At 38.4% G+C, this 23,464-nt stretch overlaps 2 protein-coding genes across 4 annotated transcripts in view; one reads left to right on the forward strand and one right to left on the reverse strand.

The window, feature by feature from the left end:
• CHLSN (cholesin) overlaps positions 1 to 23,464 on the forward strand; it is a 194,609-nt gene that overhangs the window by 25,949 nt on the left and 145,196 nt on the right. The gene's annotated exons all lie outside the window — the stretch shown is intronic.
• On the reverse strand, positions 9,528 to 10,909 carry GPER1 (G protein-coupled estrogen receptor 1). Its single transcript, XM_077828623.1, has one exon. The coding sequence runs from the start codon at positions 10,602 to 10,604 to the stop codon at positions 9,528 to 9,530; it is 1,077 nt and encodes a 358-aa protein (XP_077684749.1). The 5' UTR covers positions 10,605 to 10,909.

The raw sequence follows: 23,464 nt of genomic DNA on the forward strand, positions 1-23,464 counted from the left end.
TTGCACGCTTCCTGGGCCCAGACTCTGTTATCACTTCATGACAATAGGACTTCATGGTCCTGCTGACCCAGGCAGGCACGCAGGACAAGTGCTGACTCCTCAGACTTCCCAGTCCCCAGTAGCTTTAGCACATCCTCTTTCAGAGCTCCAACCTTGTGGGAAATGTAGGTTTACAGTTCACCTCTCCAGGGACATGTGATAGTGGAAGCAAATAGAGACACAAGCATTGTAACGGTTCCAAAAACAAATAGCTCTTTATGTTAGCTAGCATAAGAAATGTACAGATCTAGACAAAATAATAAAATACCTGTATATATTTCTCTGCCTCCATTTCCTCACCACTCTTGTGCATTCTTTGGGTTCATGTCAGAGTCCTCTAGGACGGGGGTTCTCAGGACTAAATTTTTGATGGCCTCAGAGTGCGGCCATTAACTCTTGCTGGTGGCCGCTCTCATATTTTTTCCTAAAATACTTGTGGGTTGGAGCCTGAATCCCTGTGTCTAGATCCCGAAGCTCCACAGACAGGGCCTGGGGATGGAGCCCAAGGCTGTGCGGATGGAGCATGGGGCCTGCTGCCACACAGCCGTAGCCCAGGGCTGGAGCCCAGGGCTAGAGCCTGAAGCTCCATGGCCAGAGCGTGCTGCCCTGCCTCCCCAGGGCTGAAGACCAAAGCCTGAGCCCCACTGCCCCTGGGAAGGTGGGGAACTTACTGTCTGCCTGCTTCCAGCGTTGTGCCCCAGGTGTCTCCGGAGGGGGGCAGGGTCCAACCCCTGCTGGTGGCCCTAGTAACCAACACCAAGGCGGTGCATCCAGGAGCAACAGGGAGGGGCTGCTATTTTGCCACTTCTCTCCCGCCCCCCCACCCACCCAATCACAGCTCAGAAGGCTGTGACTACAAGAAAAACCCCTGGTGGCCACATTTGAGAAACACTGCTCTAGGAGGGCAGTACCTTTTGCACATGGCTTCTCTTTTGAATCATGGAGTCTCTCTTTCCTCTGCATCCAGTTTCCTCCCCCTTTATCAGCTTGTCCTGTAGTTAAGAAAGGAGGACACTCTGCTATGAAAGCATGCCCTCTGTTAGAGGGCCCAACTTGAAGAGTCACCTTACAAGTGGAGAAAGTTGGCCTTATCAACACTGGTTCTCCACTTGTAAGGTAAGTCCCTTCTCTGCATGTGCCAGTATATTTATGCCTGTATCTGTAATTTTCATTCCATGCATCTGAAGAAGTGGGGTTTTTTACCCACGAAAGCTTATGCCCAAATAAATCTGTTAGTCTTTAAGGTGCCACCAGACTCCTCTTTGTTTTTGTGGATACAGACTAACATGGCTACCCCTCTGATACTTGTCTCTGTGAATTCTTCCGATTTCTCTCCTCTCCCCCCCCCCCCCCAGGCCTTGCAGTCTCTAAAACCCAGTGTTAATGTGTGATCTTTGTTCTCTGGGGATTTTCCACTCTCCCAACCCCACTCTCTTTTGCAGAGAAGTTGGAGAAAATTGGTTTTACTTAGGATGTGGCCATCCCATTGTCCTAAAACACTCCCAATTTGAATGGGAGCCATCAAGGTTTAACTACTTTCTGTTGTCCCTAATCGGGGACTACTAAGATACCTGAACACAGCCCTGATAGAATATGACTGACTTCACAAATGATATGAATTCTGGTTGATGTTATGAAATTGTGGTAAGTTGTGCATAGACAGATTCTCCAAATCATCACAAAAAGAAAAGGAGTACTTGTGGCACCTTAGAGACTAACAAATTTATTTGAGCATAAGCCAAGTACTCCTTTTCTTTTTTGCGGATACAGACTAACATGGCTGCTACTCTGAAACAAATCATCACAGTAGTTATTAGTAAATACAGAAGTAAAAAGCTAAGCAGAATTTCTTTAAATAATGGATTGTACCCAATGCTAAGACCATCCCTATTTAGAATTCTATTTATTTGAACTTGCAAAGCATTATTGTAAATATTTCTAGTTAATAGTGCATCCTTCTCCAAACTCTTAAATCACAATGTTTATCACAAAATATTTTTTCAAAAACCTTTAAAATCATATTCTAAATAATTTTCAGCATTGTCTTTAAGTGAAAATCCTGTATATTAAAAATATTCCAAAATGTATCGATGTATGGGGAGAAATCTATTTTCTGTAACCATGTTATAAGATTGTCATGGAAAAGAACATATTGTTAAAAATATGATGTGGAGGGAGATGGGAATTTGGGGGGAAAAAATGGTTGGAAAGTAGCCCATGGGATTGGGCACTGGAGTTCATCAGCTCTGCTGGAGACTATCAAAGCTACTTCACAGTCTCCAGAACTGAGGCTCACATTATCATTAATGCTGCTACAAAATTCACCAGAGCTGCTCATCAAAGTATACTGTAGTTTTGCAGTACTTGAGTGGCAGAGCTGGAAATAATGAGATGAAGCTGTGCTATCTCAGATTCTCAGAACAAAGCAGAATTGCAGTGCTTTTGCAGTTGTCAGCTACCGTGGTTGGCTCAGTAGGTAGCTGTTTATTCTTAGCTCCTCGTTCTGTCATATCACTGAATGATGGGAAGGAAGGCTAAAAGGAGGCCTAAAGCCAAGTATTAAAAGTTTAGAGTAACATGTCAATGTAAATAGTTTTGATAACACCTTTGAAAAAAGCATGCCTAAATTATAAATCTGAATGAAGATTAAAAGAAAAGGAGTACTTGTGGCACCTTAGAGACTAACCAATTTATTTGAGCATGAGCTTTCGTGAGCTACAGCTCACTTCATCAGATGCATACCGTGGAAACTGCAGCAGACTTTATATATACACAGAGAATATGAAACAATACCTCCTTCCACCCCTGTCCTGCTGGTAATAGCTTGCTTATCTAAAGTAATCATCAGGTTAGGCCATTTCCAGCACAAATCCAGGTTTTCTCACCCTCCACCCCCCCCACACAGATTCACTCTCCTGCTGGTGATAGCCCATCCAAAGTGACAACTCTTTACACAATGTGCATGATAATCAAGTTAGGCCATTTCCTGCACAAATCCAGGTTCTCTCACTCCCTCACCCCAGTGAGGAAAAATTTAGCTGCATTAACCTTGGTTAAGACCTTAAGCCATTTTTGGAATCTTTTAAAACCAGCTAGAAATATAGTTTTACTCTTATAAAGTATCTATATTTTTGCTGTAAGTTTAACAAAAAAAAGTTTGATTTCATTTGCCTTTTTTTTTTTTTTTTAACAAAAATCAAACCAATCCAATGGGCTACCAGGGTGGATAATTATTAAAAAGCAAAATTAGCTGCTTCATACAGCTGATTTCTTTACTTAAATTTCAGATTTTTCCTACTTCTGTAGAAATTGCTGTCAAATAGTATTAGATTTTAATGCACATTTAAATTTTTTTTTGACTTGGCTATCAAAGAGCTGATCCTAAATTCTTAAATCATGGATTCTCATACTTTTTCATAGTGCGGACTACTACTTAATAGAGAGATTCTTGTGGACCCACCTCCTCTACCATTCACAACTTCACAGACAACCTCACTTCCCTATTGCAGTCCTATAACATTTGTGCTAACTACAGCAATTGCTTACATACTGAAGTAGTACTGGGGAAGTATTTAATGTGTTTTTAGCTTGAATGCAATTTAGCAGCTGGAAAAAAGGAGTAGAACCAGCACCAGGTGACCAGTGAGCTCTAGCTGCTCTCGTCCCCTAAGGCCCCTACTCTACTTGTGCTACATAGATGACATCTTCATCATCTGGACCCATGGAAAAGAAGCCCTTGAGGAGTTCCTCCATGATTTCAACAATTTCCATCCCACCATCAACCTCAGCCGGCACCAGTCCACACAAGAGATCCACTTCCTGGACACTATGGTGCTAATAAGCGATGGTCACATAAACACCACCCTATACCGGAAACCTACTGACTGCTATACTTACCTACATGCCTCCAGCTTTCACCCTGACCACGCCACACGATCCATTGTCTACAGCCAAACTCTACGATACAACCGCATTTGCTCCAACCCCTCAGATAGAGACATCACCTACAAGATCTCTATCAAGCATTCTTACAACTACAGTACCCACCTGCTGAAGTGAAGAAACAGATTGACAGAGCCAGAAGAGTACCCAGAAGTACTACAGGACAGGCCAACAAAGAAAATGGGGGGAGGGATAGCTCAGTGGTTTGAGCATTGGCCTGCTAAACCCAGGGTAGTGAGTTCAATCCTTGAGGGGGCCATTTAGGGATCTGGGGCAAAAATTGGGGATTGGTCCTGCTTTGAGCAGGGGGTTGGACTAGATGACCTCCTGAGGTCCCTTCCAACTCTGATATTCTATGATTCTATGAAAATAACAGAACACCACTAGCTGTCACCTTCAACCCCCAACTAAAACCTCTCCAGTGCATCATCAAGGATCTACAACCTCCCTTGAAGGACGACCCATCACTCTCACAGATCTTGGGAGACAGGCCAGTCCTTGCTTACAGACAGCCTCCCAACCTGAAGCAAATACTCACCAGCAACCACACACCACACAACAAAAACACTAACCCAGGAACCTATCCTTGCAACAAAGCCTGTTGCCAACTCTGTCCACATATCTATTCATGGACACCGTCATGGGGCCTAATCACATCAGCCGCACTATCAGAGGCCCGTTCACCTACACATCTACCAATGTGATATATGCCATCATGTGCCAGCAATGTCCCTTTGCCATGTACATTGGCCAAACCGGACATTCTCTACGTAAAAGAATAGATGGACACAAATCAGACTTCAAGAATTATAACATTCAAAAACCAGTAGGAGAACACTTCAATCTCTCTGGTCACTCGATTACAGACCTAAAAGTCGCAATTCTTCAACAACGAAAACTTCAAAAACAGACACCAACGAGAGACTGCTGAATTGGAATTAATTTGCAAACTGGACACCATTCCATTAGGCTTGAATAAAGACTGGGAGTGGATGTATCATTACACAAAGTAAAACTATTTCCCCTTGTTTATCCCCCCCCCCCCCCCACGGTTCCTCACATGTTCTTGTCAACTGCTGGAAATGGTCCACCTTGATTATCACTACAAAAGGTTGTGCACAGCTGCCAGAGGCAATTGCTTTAGTGACTTATCTATAGTTATTCATCTCTGATTATAAATCTTCCACTAAACAACATATTTGGATGTGTCATTCATTTGTACGGACCACTCTTTTGGTTTATCTCCTTATTTGGCATTTGCTAATACTGAACATATTCAAGAGACAGGTTTGTTAGTGTAAGATGGGATTTTCAAAAGCCCGTACATGGCTTAGGAGTACAAGTCTCATTGATTATTTTCTGTGGGACTTGCTCCTAATTCATTGGGAACTTTTGAAATAATACCGTTAGCGGTAATACTGTATTTTTTTTTCATGTCTCCGGACACTTCATATAGGCCCCAATACAGCAAGGTATTTAAGCACCTGTAATGTACATAGATTTTATATACAGTGTTTGTGAAGCATCCACCTAACATTTTAGCAATGCCCATGAAGTCCTTTCCAAAGATTAAATTATTCAGAATTTTGAGTGGTTACCTTTGAAGTTATATTTTACATTTTTTAATTTGATTTTTGATAATTTATACTCATGTTGGGACATCCTTTATTTTTTACAGTGGAAATCTAATTGTTCAGAGTATTTTCTGGAATGCGTTTAAATTTATAAAAAGCATTAATTAAAATTAAATTTAATAGTTCTTAGAAATAGTTGCTAATTAAATTAATTTAGATTAAAGCAAAATTGTTTTTTGACAAAAGATAGGTCTGTCCAGTGACACAAAAAATTGTTGTTTGCTCCTCACACAATTGGCAATACAAATATTGCAGTTAGATTATGGGTGTAGTTTAAAATAATGAAGTTTTATATCTTTAAATTTTTTCTAAATTCTCTAGAATCTTGCTGCAGGTAAAAGTTCCCTTCAAAATCAATAGCAGATGCAAAATACTTATAACTTTTATCTTTGGTTCCTGCTATACAGGAGACCTGAATTTGAGTCCTAAACCCAGTCTCTCTTTCAGGGAGTTGAAGATTGGTAGGGGGAGTGAACTGGAAGTGAGGAGGAGGCATGTTTTCTTAAATGATCTAGTGTTTGGAACGGAGTTAATGGTCTCCAGTTGGAGATTTGACCTACCTTCCTTGGCTAAAGAGCAGGTCATTGTATTGTGGAACTCAAAGGTGATGTTGAGGAAGAAAGTGGGAGAACAACCCAGAGTACCCCTTTTCTCCCCCACAAAAGCACTTCATACTTAATGATAAACACACCTTCCAACTTCAAAGAAGGGCAGGGGAAACCTGCTTTGGCAAATTATTGTCCTTTCTGTAAATGGATGAACTCCTGAAACAAGTTGATCCCATATGTGATGGTGTAGGCAGATTATGTTTAATTGCAGCTGTAGATGGTAAAGCAAACATAGAAGTTGAATGGCATGTATGTGAATGTTACTTCATTTACATGAATTTAAAAAACAGAAGATAGAGAAGTGGTGGGAGGAGGTGAGCTGTTTCTGCACCCTAGCAGAGGACTTTATTTAGTGAGTAATTGAAGAACTATAGCTAGGATTTCAAGAAGCACATAATTATATTCAGAGCTAAAATGTGTAGGCAGCAGAAAACTGCTTTTTTTTTTTATCCTGGTAAGGCATACTTGTAATTTTGGGTCTAAATGTGGTACATTATGGCAGTAAGAGGAATTGTATATTTTGTCATTCCTGACATTACACATTGTTTTTTCACTCTATAACAATCTAACCTGCCTAGATATTTCTAGGTATCATTGTGGTATCTGAACATTAAAAATAGCTGACTACAAAAAGTTTTCAGAGTTTTGAAGATACATTGTCAAAAATTAGTTATGTCCAAAGTTAGACATTTATCATGTTTAGAACATGATACTCATGTTGGGACATCCTTTGGAACTGGGTGAGTAAATAGTATGTGATTACGATCTCCCAGTATATTTTACATGTAGAAACAGCTAATTCACAGGAAGGGGAGCTCTGCTAATATTTGCTATCATGGTAGATCTCTGAACATAAATGCTTTCTCTTTTTTGTATAATCTGTTATTGCTGATGAAAAGGCCTTCTTCCAACACATAGATCCAACAGATATAATTACAATCCATGAATAACAAGAAGAAACATTCCTTTGGGCCTCCAAAAACAGAATAGGCAATCCTCTTGTGAGCTTAAATAAAATCTAATGATATTGGTTTCTGGTTTGGGTTGGGGTTTTTTTTTTTTTTTGACTACAGGTAAGATATGTTGGTAATTTTGACACTTGCCAGGAACAATCCAGGATTTTTGTACATGCATGATTTTTGTATGTGGCTGACTTTTATCATTTGCAGTGCTTACCTGAGAGAAGAATCCATTCCTTTGATTCTATGTCAGTTGAAATGCCAATCTTTCCATGATGAAGTTAATATACACTGACAAATCCATAGCTGGTGAATAATGTTGGTTAATTGCAGAGATGAAAGTGGGTGGGAAAAGGACAAAACACCACATGTTAGACAGCAGAAATATGGGAGATTTGTTGCTAAGTGTTGTATAGCAACTCATTCTACATGTAGAAGGTATGATAAAGCGGACGTCCTCCCTGAGAGGAGATGGATTCACACTCCCACGGGAAAGATATGCAAAAGTGAAATTGTTCCTTAGATGCTGTGGATGACGAAAATATGCAAATAACACCAGAACAAACAGGTATAGGAAACACCAACATACAGTTTTCATGTAAATCAATTTGAGGAATATCTGTCTAGCTAAATGTGTTGTTAATCCACCCATCACCCAGTTGTACCTAGGCACCTGTAGGTCAAGTCCTTTGTGACTGCAGCTTCCATTAAGAAACTCAGGTATTTCAGAAGAAATGTAATTTCATGAGAAATGTTCTTTAAAATTATCTAAAAAACACTTGTTCATATGTCATAACCATGCTGATGTAGAATACATGAGAAGTAGGAATGAAGGGCTCTTATCTCAGTTTGGAGAGATTTGCATGTGTAACTGCCTGCACATAGCGAGATTTTATATGTGTAGTCTTCTGTGCATTTCAAGAGACATAACAAGTAATATTTCAGTGCAGCTCTGATTTAATGTTTATGGGGTTTTTTTTAGTGGTCTTAACGTGATCTTTAAGACTTGATAGCACCTTGTGTGAAGGCTTTGCAGTAACCTGTTACATGCTATATGTCAGGGCATCTGAGTTCAAAGCTCACTTATTAGTTTCCAGGCTCGCAGAATTTGGAAAAGTCATATGTCTCTCTTCCTCCCCACCCCACCCCAATCCACTGCGTAACTCCTCCTTTTATTTCTTCTTGATATGACTTTTCTGTGAAGGAGAAAATCCACAAAGAAGCCAGCAGGTATCTAAGATCCAGAAAGGCCAGTGGATTTGGAAAAAGACCTGATGGCTCATCATTTTCTCAGTTACAGAAATTGTGTGATTCCAAAAATAATGAGGCTTCCAACATTTTAATGAGAGTTTCTTACACTGTCGTTTTTTTGTAGAAGGCAAGTATTTTTTTAAAAAAACAACAATATTCCATTCTTACAACCAAGACCAATATTGTTACAATATTAAAATGGTTCAATTTTCATTTAAACGTAGTGACTGATGTAAATGTGTTTGTCTGTGTGTGTGTGTGTGTGTGTGTGTGTATACGTATACATACACACACAAAAATTAAAATGAAGATAGCAGTAGTTTCGATAATTAGGACACTTTAATCTGTAGTTTGTGCTTGTGACAAAAGACCCTGATTTTTCTATGGACAATATTCAAAAATAAAGTGAAGCAGTGAATTTTGTTTTGATGGATTCTCTGAGATAAGGTAATACAGATGAGGAGGAAATATGCGTGACTTCAGATTTGATGAAGCGTTGATGTGAACATTACAAACGAGGAAAAAAATCTTCATCCTAGTTCTATATTACATTAAGACAAACAAAAAAATCAATGCCTGAAATGTATGTTAGAACAGAAAGCATATACAGTCCTGTGTGTAGCACAGTAGTTCTTAGCAAAGTTGTCAAATGGCTATATTTGGATGGTAAATCAATAACTTTTTTCTGCATCTCCACATCAATGTGTTGTAATGAGTTTTCCCACTGTTGTGGCAGCTTCATTATTTAAATGGGAACACCTAGCATATGACAGCAGAGTAGCTATTCTCTGATAATCGAGTTATCTCTATTCTGCCTAGTCTGATAACGTTTCCTGATAAATTATCATTCATACATGTATAATGCAAACTAAAGGCCCCTTATTAGTCAGTTTTTAGTAATCCTGTTGATGATTAAATATAAATCTGACTAAAATGTATTCTTCCACATCAAAGTCTTGTCATAAAAATATTTAGAGTATAAACCTTCAATATTCAGCAGGGCATTCTACATACCTATATTTTACTGTTAGTAGCAGGCATTTTGTTCTATATTTGTGCAATTTTCAGTTATGTTTTTATACAGCACTACTAAATTAAACTTCTGATTGCTCATTACTGTCAGGAATGACTGACTTTAGGGCAGCATGACAAAAACGACTGAACGTTGTCATTTTAGTTTTCTGTTCGACATACAACCGTAATTTGTCTCTAAAAGTTTCACCTAGAAAACTGTAAATCAGTGGGTTCAAACAACTGTTAGAAAAGGCTGCTAGGTTTACAATATGTCCTGTTAGGGGATAATCATGCCGAAAAGATTGGTTGCCTGAAGAGAGAGTCTTTCCTTTCTCTTGAAGAAGCTGAACGCTAATGAAGACATTTTCAGGTAGCCAGCAAATAAAGAAAACCAGGACGACTACAAAAATCATTCGAAGAGCCTTTTGGCGCCGTAGTCGAAGACTCCTGTGTTTGTGTGCTTTTACAAGAACTCGAACAATTAATGAGTAACAAAGACCGATGATCACAAAGGGGATTATAAACCCCAAGGTTATTTCTAACCACTGGATTTCTTCTACATCTGCAAAACAAAAGTAGACCTCTCCAGTGTGCTGCAAATGTACAGCTGTAAATGGCACTAGTGCTGCAGAGATAGATGCCATCCATATGAGGCCACAGCTTAATCTAGCATGCTGCATAGTACGAAATATGTTGGACCTCATTACTTTTGCAAGTGCTATGTATCTGTCAAAACTCATCCATGTCAAAAAGAAAATGCTGCTATACATGTTGATCTGAAGGAACAGAGACATGAAAGTGCAAATTATAGTGATATCATAATACTTTTCATCAAGATTAAAAACCTCAATGAGGGAGTCAGCAACTAAAATCAAATCCGCTACTGCAAGGTTTATGAAGTACAGGTCAGGAATAGTCATCTTTTCCCGAAAACTTATGTTCACAACTAAAATCAGAATGTTTCCCACAAAGCCAATAGGGAAAAGGAAAATAGTGTAAAGGCATGATAAGAAAAGCCCAATAATGTATTGTTGGTGTTCTTCTGATTTATCAGCCAAGATAGAAGACATGCTTTCATTGCATAAATGTGATCCATTTAGTTCAAAAGATGTGCCGTTACAAATAAATGGTGATACTGCTCCTGTGTAAGATTCCATGGTTAGGATCTCTGCTGGAAAGATTACATCTGTATTCACGCTTTGACTTTCAGTGCCAAAATGGTTAAACTGTTGGGATTTCCACAGAGGTTACAACAAGCATTTTAAGGATTTGGAAAGAGGTTTACTGTTTTTTGTATAAAATGTTTAAACTGTTTGGAAATGGAATGGAAGCCAAACCAAGTAGGCTTGAAATTAGCTGAAATTTATCAGTTACAGAAAAGTAAACCGTTTAAGAAATTTGCTATTTGTAAGATGCCATGCACAAGGCAAATGAGAAAATTAATGTTTCAGATCATGTAGGACCTTTCTGAACTTAATGGTAGTTGAATTGCACGTACACAAATGTTTCTTCACAAATGTTCCTTCTTGCAGATTGGAAAATGGCAGAATTTTAGGTCTGTTTGTTCCTTTTAACAATTACTGAATATCCTTGGACCTGCAATTAGTAAATGAAAAATTATTAAACTCATGCCTAGATGATTTTTTAACGTTTTTAAAGCTCGGGCATTCTATGGTATATGGATTGTGGGTTTACACTTACATACACAACTGATTGTGTGTTTAGGAACATGATGCTTGAATACATATAAACAAATGTTCAGCAAAAAAAGCATTTAATGTACATGAGAGAGAGAGTATTAGGAGCAACCTGATCAGATGTGTGCTAATCAGGAACTCTTAACATTGATAAATATGAGGGGGGGATAAATCAGTGAAGCTGACCCATGAATCTCTGGAGTAGAAGAGAGGAACTTTCCTATGTATCATATTCCTTGTTTTCCTAGTCAAATAGCAAGCTTATTAAGTAGCATAGGCTTTGGCTGCAAAAATGTTAGAAAAAATCTAGACAGATGGTACCTTGGTACCTTCTGCTTGCAGAGAAAGAGACAGAAGGAAAAGACATCTTTTAAAACCTCAAGATAATGTGAATTTGTATTAATTTATACCATCTTCATGTTTAACCTTATTTTCTTTGCAATAAATTATACTGCATTAACTTCCATAATGGGAATGGAGTTGAAAACAACACACGAGCGTGAAAAATAAGAACTTTATATAAATGTAATTTTATATGTAAACTTGAAATCTTGGCAAAAGTTTCCAAGTTTAAAAAAAAAAGGCAAGAAAATGGTCAATTTGAATATTTTTAAAGTTGATTTTACCTAATTTTGTTTTAAAAATAATAAACCTTTTAGTAGTAAGATGATTACATTCTATTCTGTACTATAAAAATGAAAATGTATACCTGTAAAAGACATGCAAAGATATGCTTGGGTAAATACATAAATTAATAGATGCTTTATCTTTTTATTATTTTTAAATCTTAGTGATTTAAAATACTGGTGGTGCACATTCCCAGGAGAGAAAATGATCAGGCTATTAGAACTGGACAGAATTAAAATATCTTCTATTATGAAATTTATTTTTTGACTTAATGACTTAAAAATCATTCCAGCTATTGCTAGTAGTTAGCAGAATATATTTTGAGGCATTATTGCAATGCAAGTGTTTGTTCACACAAAAGCATTTTTATGAAATTTTGTTTATCAGAGGTCATTCTGATTTTTCAATTAGAGATCTAAACATGCCATATATATTTGAATTGTTGCCTTTTTCTGAAATATTCGTAATAGAAACAATTTTTGTTCTTGAATAAGGTGATAAACTGCTTCAGATGCAATGAAGGGAAAATTAATGTTTTAAAAAATTAATGTTTCAGAAAGGTAGATCTGTAAAGATAATCTAACTATACATAAAAATCCATCAAAAACCAAACCAATACCTTCAACGATTACATTGTTTGTAGCTATGTAAAGTGTTAGAATTTACCTTTGATTCCTGTGTGTCCATCCACAGTCATTTGTTCAGATCTGATTTTCTTCCAAACACCATAAGGCTGGTTTATATTCAGATACACTGTTAGTGGATATGTTAATTTCAGCTATACCAGCAGTCAAAACTTTTAATGTTATTTAGGTGATACCAAGCTGCAATGAATGTCACCTGTTGAGCAATTCAGTAACAAAAAATCCATATAAAAGCATATTCTGTTAAATAAATGACTGTCATTGTTTTGCAGCAAATGCAGATCTTACTGCAGATCCTTGGTAATAAAACATGGCTTTATAGATTCCCAGGGTCCTTCTAATTTGTGTTCATTTGAAGTGGTGTTGAACAGGCTTCCTTAGGCTAGAATTAACCCCATTTTTGCTGGTTCCTTTTCTTTACCAGTACTAGACATTAATCTTTTCCCTCATATCTATCAACTATCTTTATGATACTTAATACAGCTTTCATTTTACCCTCCCCTTGTTTTTGAGAGAGGATAAAACTGTAGATTCAAATGCTCATTCAGCACCAGTTCAAATATTAATTTTGAGTAGCAGTGAAACATATTTTACTGTGCATCTATAGCAATAGTTCAGTTTATCTAAGAGTTTAAAAGACTTTCACAGTCCAAAGAGAAATATTAGAACTTCAGAAAAATAGTAGTCTAGTTAATGAATGAGTTGAAAACTTGACTAAAATTTTCCGATCCTCTTTGCGAGTCCTATTTCTCTGTTAATCCTTTGCATTTCATTTTCCATATGGACATGTATCCTCAACTTGACTCTGCTTAGTTGTTCTGCTTAAAACCACCTATATGAAATAAGCTTAATGATGCAGTTGATTTGGAGAATCAGTCTTGCTTCCAAACCCCAGTACGGCAGGTGGAGTTTTGCATTTCCTCTCCAGGGGAAGAGAGCTTAGCTGACAGTTGCACAAACACTACCTGCTGGTTGTCAGAATTGTTCTATCATAACTGGAAAGAAAGTCTTAGAACATTATAAAACCAGATAAATGTTTTAAACCCTTATTTCTCATTTGAAAGAACAAAACTAAAGTTTATATGCACAATGTTCGGAGCTGTTTGTTTTACTTCTGTTTTTATATTTATGGTATGACTTTTATTGTAAAATGCCTCTCATTGCTCCACTTCTATGCAGTATTCTGTAGCTACTCTCCTAAGGTAGGCTGCAGAAGGTCTTGTTAAGCATGTATCCTTGTGTTCAGGATTTTCAGAAGTTCAGATTACAGGTTCAACTTGGGATAGAAGTAGTCAGCCTGATGCCTTTTTTACATGTTTACAAAACATTGTTAAAATTCCCTGAGTTGTTTTGGTGTCTTTTTTATTTTATTTTATTTTAAGTAACAGAGGAAAGAGATTTGTTTTCTTGTGTAAAACTTGAATAAAAGGGCTTTGCACAGAGAAGGTAAGTGGATGATGGGCATTTCTTAGCCCCGTTGTAGCAAAAATGCTGCCTCCCTGTGTTGTGATCAATTATAGAGGGGACAGCATCACCAAAATAAAGGTTCTGTTTAAGGCGTTTGTTTTCCAAGTTCTAAACATCAGTTGGCTTTATATTAAAATACATAATTTTGTAAAAAGTACTAATTCTTTTGGCATTTTGGAGAAAACAAACATTTTTTTAAATGGCCAAGATATTTTTTTGAAACTCACCATTAAGTAGCTTTTTTTCATAAAGCAGAAAAAAGTCAAACACAGCATTGTTTTATTATAATTTTATGAGTTCTATATTCATTACAAATTTTTTGTAGTCTGAAGGGGTTATGCTCTACTGAAGTTTCTCTGAACTTTTCTCAAAAAAAAAAAAAAAGGTGAAAACATATTCAAATATGAATGTAGATTTGTTTGTCCAGCTATAACGTCAATGTTATTGATTAATCAAGTGGCATTTTAGCATTAAGCCTTGCCATGGTAAAAAGGGATATAAAATGGTTCAAACAAATTTTTGTGGCTGATGAACATTGTACCCCTTCTATCTCCTTAGCTTTGCTGATATTCCAGACACATTCGATAGTAAAGGGTATCTTAACAACCCAGGTTAAATGACAATCATGCCATTATTGGAGTTTACGGTACTTCCTGACGTAAGTCATCAACTTTATTGTTGCTAGGAATGCACTTGATAATTACTGGTACCTCTGTATAGGGATATGTGAGACTGAGAATAGAAGTAGTTGCTTAATTGTGATTTTTTTTCAAGGGGCTTATTTGTGACTATATAACAATTGAGTGTTTTGATTTTTCAGTCCAGTATGTAATGGTATTTAATAATTTTATTTATTTTTAACATACAGGATTTAGTGACTGCAATTCCTATGTGCTCTCATGTGTTAGTAATAGTTTTACAGATTAAATATATAAGAGCAGCCGTCACTCCCACATAATTTGGCAACAGCAGCCTCACTCCTCTATCCCCGCCATTATGGTGCAGAAAGAGTGGGGCTTGTAATTGAAGTAGGAGCCTAAGTGAGAGCAGGGCAAGGAGGACTTCAAGCAGTGAACCCACCTTCCATGCTACCAGCAAAGCAGCCTCTCCTGCTGGCTGCAGATTGTGGAGGAGCCTGCTAGAGCTTCTCAGGGATGTATGAGGTGAAGGCTGCTAGAATCTGCCAAGAGAAGTGTGAAGGCTGGTCTCCACTACGGGGATATCGATGCTGCTGCAGTCAATGCAATGGGGTTGATTTAGTGGGTCTAGTGAAGACCCGCTAAATTGATGGCAGAGGCTGGTACTCCAGCTCCCCAAGAAGATTAAGATACGTCGACAGGAGAGCATCTCCCATTGACACAGCGCAATGAAGATACTGGGGTAAGTCGACCTAAGCTATGTCGACTCTAGCTACGTTATTCACATAGCTGGAGTAACATAACTTAGATCGACCTACCCCCATAGTGAAGACAAGCCCTGAGACAGCACTGGGAGCTGTGCAGTAGGTGAGCCTTGGAGGACAGGACTGAGATAGCAGGGGCTGGAGCATTCCCAGATGGAAGGGAAGCTGTACCCAGTGGAAAGAGGAGCAAAACTGTTAAGTAAATATAAAAGCAGCATACAGAAAAATTTGAATTAGTAATAGTGTTCTATGACTTTGCTGAAATTAACAAAGTGTTAAATCTGTAGAAAATATAAAGTAGGATGTTTATCTTTCTGATATAATTGAAATGCATAAGCTCAGTACATAGTTTATTTTTGGATGTAGATTGTTCTCTTCTTCCCCAAATTATCTTCCCCCTCCCCCATCTTTCTCCTGACAAACACTACTTTTACCTTCTTTTTTAAAAAAAAAACAAAACCCTTAGGTGACATCCTTTCCCTTTGGACTCACTCCCCACCCTTTCCCCAACCCCAGGCAGTCTCTGGTAATTTCCCCCAGTTACTAACAATGATCTTGATCTGAGCTGGAGTGGGTAGCTGTTTTCCATGCCTCTTGGAAGTATTGAAAGCCTCTAATAGTGTGTATTTTATGGATCAGCTTTTTCCAGAATTATTGGCAAGCGAATACATTTCTCTTATTAGCAATTTTAAAAAATTGAATCTGTTCTCAAATGGAGACCATCTGGATCACTGGTAAATTATTTTTGTAAAAATTTTATTTTTGTTAAATTGTGTTACAAAAAACTGGGTTTAGTATCCCAGATTTTTAAACTTCAAGAAAAAAGACACACAACATTAGAACTCCATAACTAATCATCCATTTCACATTGCAATCAGTATAAAAATAGAATAAGAAATTAAAAAACTAACCCAATCCACCGTCCAAAGAAACAGCAGTGCTTTCTGGAAATCCCAATTGAGCCTGGCAGCCTTTGCTGGGTACATCAGTCTCATTTCTCAGACATGTCCCAGGTCTGAGGACATGTGTCCACATAAAACCCACCAACACAATTGGCATTAATTGGCCCCATTGTTGGCCAATCAGTGCCTAAAACTAAGGAATCAAGGGTAAAACCTATCCTTTCACCTATCCTTTCGTTGCAGGTCAGGTTTAGTCTTATTGGCAGGACATTGTGGGGAAATCTTTGTTGTTAGTGTCTGAGGTGTATATGTTCTGTGACTATATAGAGGGCTTCAGGGCTCATCCTTGCTGCCTTGTTAGCTTGTAGTGTAACTCACGTTTTGCCTCCAACACAACTCATGCCCAGATTTAAAAATCTCTAAACTAAATTAAGTGGTACTTTTGATCTAGCTATTCCATCAATAGGTGTGGTCTGAAGCTCCAGTGCTGCTGACTTTAGGAATGTAATAGGGGATGCAGCATCTTGAATCAGGCAACTGCTAATCCAGTCATTTTGTGCTTATAATTAAGTCACTCTGGAGCTCCAGTGGCTAGTTTGAGTTGAGTAACTTGCATGTACTAATTAGAGCTAAATGTTGCAGTGAAGGCAAGTCCTTAGCCTCTAGAGCTGCCATTCCAATGTATTTCATCAGCACTAAAATTCACACCCAAACACCCCAGCAATCAGCAGCCTATATCTCTTGCATTACAATGAAAGACAAAGGCTTTTTCCAGAGCAAACTGGGTGCCTAGGAGCATATGTACATATTTCATGTAGTATCCACTCTTGGCTTTTTTTAATTAATGCCATTGGTTAATTTTTGGTGATATGGCCAGAAATAAATGTGGATTATTTCTCAGCAAGTTAGGCGAGTCTGGCAGGAGAAAGGGTGGCTAACAGAGCTGTTGCTGGTAAGGGAAGGAAAGTGCACACTACCGTTTTGGTAAATAGGTTCAGCCTTTATCCCGTAGTGATAAAGTGATAACTTTAAAAAACATAACCATACAAACCTTAGCTGAAGTTTCTTTCCCTCCCTTGGCTGTTCCTACAGGGACAATTCTGTCCCAGTTCTTTCTAGTCCAAAGAGACACTCCCACCCCCTTATATCCTATTTGGAACTTCCTGCTATCATGTCCCAGCAGTGATTACCCTGAATCTTAATGGAAGCGTTGAGCACCTGATCCTAGGATGACGTATATATTCCAATAAGGGGTTTTAGTCCACCACCCTATTACATACCTTCCAGCCCCTCCCTGGGCTCACCTTCATTTTCTCCTGTTCAACCCATGCAGGACCCAATTCCCAGTCTCATGTTGCTGCCACTGAACCCAGTCGCCTCACTGCCTCTGGTGTTTTCCTTGTCATGACCATTAGCAAGGGCCCAGTATGTGCCCTGGATTCCAGGGAAATGCTTTAGTCTCCCCTCCTGACAAGAAGGCCATGGTAATAAGGGGGACAGAGTCAATTCATATGACTCCCAAATAGGGAAACAAAAGTCATGGACTCTGTCCAGGAGTCACATGCTGACACAAGTGTAGTATCTCACTCTTGACAAAGACCTCCTAACTTATGTTTGGTCACTCCCAAATCTCTTAAGTCTTGTTCTGTCCCCCTTCTAGTTGTATTGGCACTGTGTTCCTGTCAGAAGCCCGCTCCTTGTGGCTTTAGTGGGACCACATATCTCCATGTAGTCACGCTCCAGAAACAGCAGGACTTTTTTATGTGTGCAAGTTGGCCACTCTGGAAATGGACAATAGGTCAAAGGTGTTGGATCTTTACGGGATTCTGGGCAAGCATCCTTTTTGGTTCCTCCCTTGTTCTTCTATGCGGAAGTTCTACCATCTGTCCAGCTGGATGTCCTCCTTTATTTTTAGGACAGGGCAGTGGTTATCTCTAGTGGCTTAACTTCCAGTTAGTCCTCTTTGTATGCCTGTACCAGGGTGCACTGACACCAGCTGTCCACACAAGCCTTCACCCTCTCAGGCAGACTTTCCAAGCACTGTTCCACTGTTATAAAATCCAACTGTTCCCTGACCATCTGAGTATTACGCCTGAGCCGGTGAGTTCCCAAGCCATCAAATACTGAGCAAAGGTATGGGGTTGCACCCCTGACAGAAAGAGCTCACTTCAAAACCTCTGCTGGTAAGTCTCCTATGAGACCTCCCAGTCAGTCCAAAATAAGTCCTTATAGTCTTGTAACCTATGGCCGCATGCCTGTCCAAAGCCTTGTATGAAGCTTGCACTGCCGTGTCAAAAAAGGGGGCAAGGGAGATTAAATGTATAGTTCATGATTCCTTGTCCCACTGAACTGCAGTAACTCCCCACTCAGAAGAAACCAGGTAAGCCTCATTTGCATCTGAAACTGGTAATTATTGGACTTCAGCCTGTGCTGATGCTGCAAGGGGGCTTTCTGAACTGGCTGATAGTGTAGTTGCTGTTCTACCATCCATATCAGAATTTCTTCCATTTTCCCTCTTTGTGCAGTGGGTATTAGGGTATCCCAACTCTAGGACCAAATGCTAGTCCCTACCCTGTTCTCAGCAGAGTACACAGAACCCGCATTAGAGTCCAAACTCTTCCCTCTTGGGGTCTACCTTTATTTATAATTGTTTTGTTTTTTTAAACACCTTATGCTAAGATTCACTCTTCCTAGAGGCTTCACCTCCAGGGCCTTCACTACCCTAGGCCTTTATTTCCCTCTTGCTCAAAGAGACACTCTCACCTCCTTTATAATCTAGATGGAGCTAAATGGATCCATCTCTCTCAAAAGACTGCTATGTCCACAAGGGGAATGAAGGCAAAAAATCCCCTGACGGGCTCCAAGCGGGAGGGTGGAGGGAGGGGAGAGAATGTTCTCAGGTTCACACAGTATTTTTTTAAATTATGGAATACTGTACAATATATCGCAGTTCTGCCAATATCACAATTTCAAGACATTTTTCACTCTTGGGCCATATTTTACTGCTATGGCCCTTCGAATTAGCCATTATTTGTGTAATAGATAAATATTGTCAGTCTCCAGTACACTAAATTCCAGTTGCATGGAAATACCATTGTGAAACCGGAATGTCTTTCCCTCCTGATTTTGTCTTTGGTAAAGATGCTTTTGCTGTGCTTTTGTTTAGTTCCGTGCTTGTGCATTGAAGTCATCAAGAAAGCATGCTGTTCTGGCAGACGTTAGACTTTTTGTTTTGGTTTAGAGAAATTCCAACATAAACCAGTTCTTTTCATTTTAAAAACCTTGACGGTAGGTCCCAAACAACATTTGTCTTCAGATATTTGTAAGGTAGGTCTAGTGTTGGGCCAAAACAGATGGACAGTTCTTGATAAAACAAGTGAAAAAGTTTCAATACTTTGTGGGGGAAGGGAAGTCAGTGAGACCCATTTTCACCACGTATCTCTGTTACTGGTATTTCAGGACGATTGTTGGTGGTATCTTTTCTGCAGACTTTTGTGAGATTCATTAGGATTTTCAGTATTCCAGCCTGGCATGGTTTATGAAGACAAAGTATGAATATCAAACTAATGCAGTTCTCACTAAACAAGACTATCTCTGCAATATTCATCATTAGCTCATTCTTGGGAGTTCCAATGTTTTTGTGTATCTTTAATGTGGTCCTGGAGAGAATCATGATGTTGTAAAACAGACGGCATACAAACATTGTTATGGTTATAGTCAGCACAGCCAGATAAGTTCGAATATTCTCTCTTAGGGGTGGAGCTTCTGGTTGTGCTGCTTTAACAAAAAATAGAATAAAACAGAGCATCTGGAAAAACAATGGAATTCCAAACCCAAAGCTGAATTTAATAATCTCATATTCAGGCCATGCGAATAATGGATCTAACTGGCAGTCTGTTTCTTTGTGGTAGTTATCTGTGCCTAGCAATGCCACCACTACCAGTGATATGCAGAAGGCACATGTTAATACAAATCCAACACATAACATTGGACTTTGAGTTGCTTTGGTCATCAAAACAGTCCTTGGTGGGAATCTATTGAGTAAAAAAGCAAGAAGCATCAAAATCAGAAGATATTGAGAATTGAAATAACTCACATTGAAAAAAAACGACAGCGCTCCACACCCTAAGTGGGTTGCCATTAAATAGTCAGGTCTAGTTATGACAGTAAATGAAAAAAATATCATTACAATATTGCTGATGGTGAAATAAAAAAGAAATATGTCTAATTTTTCCAAGACACTATGCCGCAAATAGTTCTTTATGAAGATGGTCAGGATAAATATGCCGGCTGTTAAACCTGTTGGTACAAAGAAGGCAATGTAGCAGTGCATAAATCTTGATATGACATTTTGAGAAACTATGAGGTCTTCTATTTCGATGGATGGGTCAAAGCTCCGGCTTGGATATCTTATCCATGTCATGTTGTGAGAAATCATCCTTCTGTGTAAAGCTATTTCCTTTTTTATGAAGATTGAAATGGCAACCTAAAATGAAAGTAAAACACATCTTTAAAAATACAGTTTAAATGGTCCTTCATTCACATGTTTTTAGATTATTTATAGCCACATATTCCTGAGCTCTTGTTCTTCAAACCTATTTTTTCAATATAAGGTAGTCACCTTTTTATATTTTATAAACATTACCAATTTCATGTTAGTAATTTCCAGGTAGCTTATGTAGTTTCATATTTGTAGCAAGACCAATCCTGACTGCTCTACTCTTATCTATGCTCTCCTGTCCCCTTTACTTTCCTTCCTCCCTGTTAGTCTTTGAGGATGTGAAACTAGTGCAGTTCTGCTGTGCAGAGGATGGGAAGGATTCAGTGATCCTACAGCCCCGTATGCCTTAGACCGGGGATCTGTAGGGTGCTAGAGAAGATGTTGGATCTGTTGCTGTGTGGAGCCACTCTCCCTCACCATCTTGCCAAAAGGTGATGCATACCATATGCAAGGCAACTGCAGCCTGTAGACTAGAGATGTAGTCACAAGTGGCTTCATTACAGTGCTGTGGTCAAGATGAAGATTCCATGTCTCTTGGCCCCTGCTGACTGCCTTGGAGCACAGTCTGTTGTACTCAGGCTGTGTGCTGGGAGATGCAAAGATACACAAAACATGGAGGAAAAAAACATATAATTTCCTTTATTTTTAAGTTTTAGATTTCTTCTGTTATGATTAGCTTTTTTCATAATTGCAGTCCATGCTGAAGAGGCCATTTAAAATTATGGGGAATTACTGTTTGAGAACTACTCAGAAAGAAATGTCTTTTTGTAGTATTAGATTGTCATCCATTAATAATATAGTCATTTTATCTTAAATACTACAGAGGCCTAGACCTTGTTATGCTCTAAAGACTGGCAAAATTTAATTTATCTCCCTTAAATTTTAGATTACATTCACAGATACATTATGCTCCAAGTTTCAGACAGGAGCATGTGTTTTACAGTTGTTATAAATTCCTGAAGATAGGGGTTTTTAGAGATAATGCTGACATGCTGTTAACTTTAATGGGTCTATCTCATGTTGTTCTAATAATTCTGCTACCATGCAAATGTTTTTTTTTTCTTTTAAGCAAATAGGAGACTGTGTAGGAAAATAGTTGTTTGTTCAAGAGAAACTGAACGCAATAAATATGTGTATAAATTTTATAGACCACCTAAAAGCATGATTTATTCACTGTCAAAAAGGTAGTTTCTATGCACTTTGTACTGGTAAGTCAGCTGCTTTGGAAAATATGGACTTGTTTCTCATTGGGTAGGTAATTTAGTTACAAAGGATGAATATATAATTTTGAAACAGCTCCTTGCTGTAGATAATAAACTCAAATATTTTAATTGTTTGTAATTAGCAAATTACAAGTTTCAAACTTCTACTGATCAAGTGTGGTGCTAGCATTGAAAAATGGTTTAGCATATCTATAGTTTAAAAATATAGCATGCTATTTTCTGCGCTTTTTCTTCCACTTTCTTGGCGTACAAGCATTTTAATTTTGCACTAAGTCATAGTTTTAATGTAAGTTTCTTCACTTCATTCAATTGTATGTAAAGCTGATCTGTTCAAGCAGCGTCTGTAGACAATGAATCAGAAAGTGATATGACAGCACACTGGGTTTTTTCCCTTATCTGAAGGTTCCATAGAGCACACGTTAATGACGAGAATAACGTACCTCCAACTGTACATAAGACTTTTTTACACAAAGGGATCTGGTGATGTAAACTCTTAATATGAAGGCATTTTTTAATTGACAGACCCCCCCTATAGAAAATTATAACCTTAACTTACGTATATTACAGAGGTAGATTTTTATTAATGTTCTTTATAGATAAAGCAAATCCTCCTAATTCTGTGACTCTCATCTTTTTTCTTTTCTTCCCCCACCCCCCTCACATTTCTCATACTTCTAATCACTCCCCAATTAGTCTGAGTTTTAATATTATTTCTATTCCAAAAGGTATATGTGATTTTGATTTGTGTGTGTGTATTATAATCTTGTGACATAGAAATGATTGATTCTTTAGTGGTGTTTGTTCCCTTAAAAAGCAGTACTTGTTCTCTCCTAGACTGTTTTGCTGTTGGGAGTTCTCACTGTATGACTAGGAAAAGTACCACTGCAGAAATAGTTTCTGCAAACAGAAGACCTCTGTGGTACAGATGAATAGGCAGTGGGACAAGAGCCTGCTGGGCTAAGAGGACATCTATATCACATCATCTTGCATGCTCCAAATTTTCAACTCCACAGCACAAGCTACAGGAAGAGGCTGGTGGACAAAAGATCTTAGGTAACATTATCAAAAGCTCTGAAATGACTTAGAAACCTAAGTCCCCTTTTAAAAAGTGATTTTCAGTGGAACTTAGGCTCCTAATTCACTTAACTGCATTTGGCATTTTTACCTAAGATCTTGGTCCTAGTGGGGGATGGAGAAGGACATACAGAGGACAATGAAACTGTAGGCGGGGGAAAGTACACTCCCTGAGTGTATTAGTCATACATCCTTCCCTTCCAAATTTTGGACTTCCTGAAAGCATTTCTTTTAAACAACACTGATCAGGCTGGGTGTCCTCAAATTAGATCTTACAAACTTTATTTTGAGTGGTGGAGATGACAAGTTCAGGGTTCGTGTGAATTTCAATACTATTCCCTGCTCAAAAGAAAGAAGAGGACAGTCTTGGATTGTGTCAGCACAATTTTGGTAACAAAGTTTAACTTCCATTTCCTGTGCAGCTGGAGAACAAAGTTCATGAGTTAACAGTGATGACTTCTGTTTTCTCATGGGAGACTG

The sequence above is a fragment of the Eretmochelys imbricata genome, chromosome 10 (genome assembly GCF_965152235.1).
Source record: "Eretmochelys imbricata isolate rEreImb1 chromosome 10, rEreImb1.hap1, whole genome shotgun sequence".
Taxonomy (NCBI): domain Eukaryota; kingdom Metazoa; phylum Chordata; order Testudines; family Cheloniidae; genus Eretmochelys; species Eretmochelys imbricata.

Coding starts and splice junctions, on each gene's coding strand:
- GPER1 (XM_077828623.1), bottom strand. CDS start 10,604: ATGGAATCTTACACAGGAGCAGTATCACCATTTATTTGTAACGGCACA.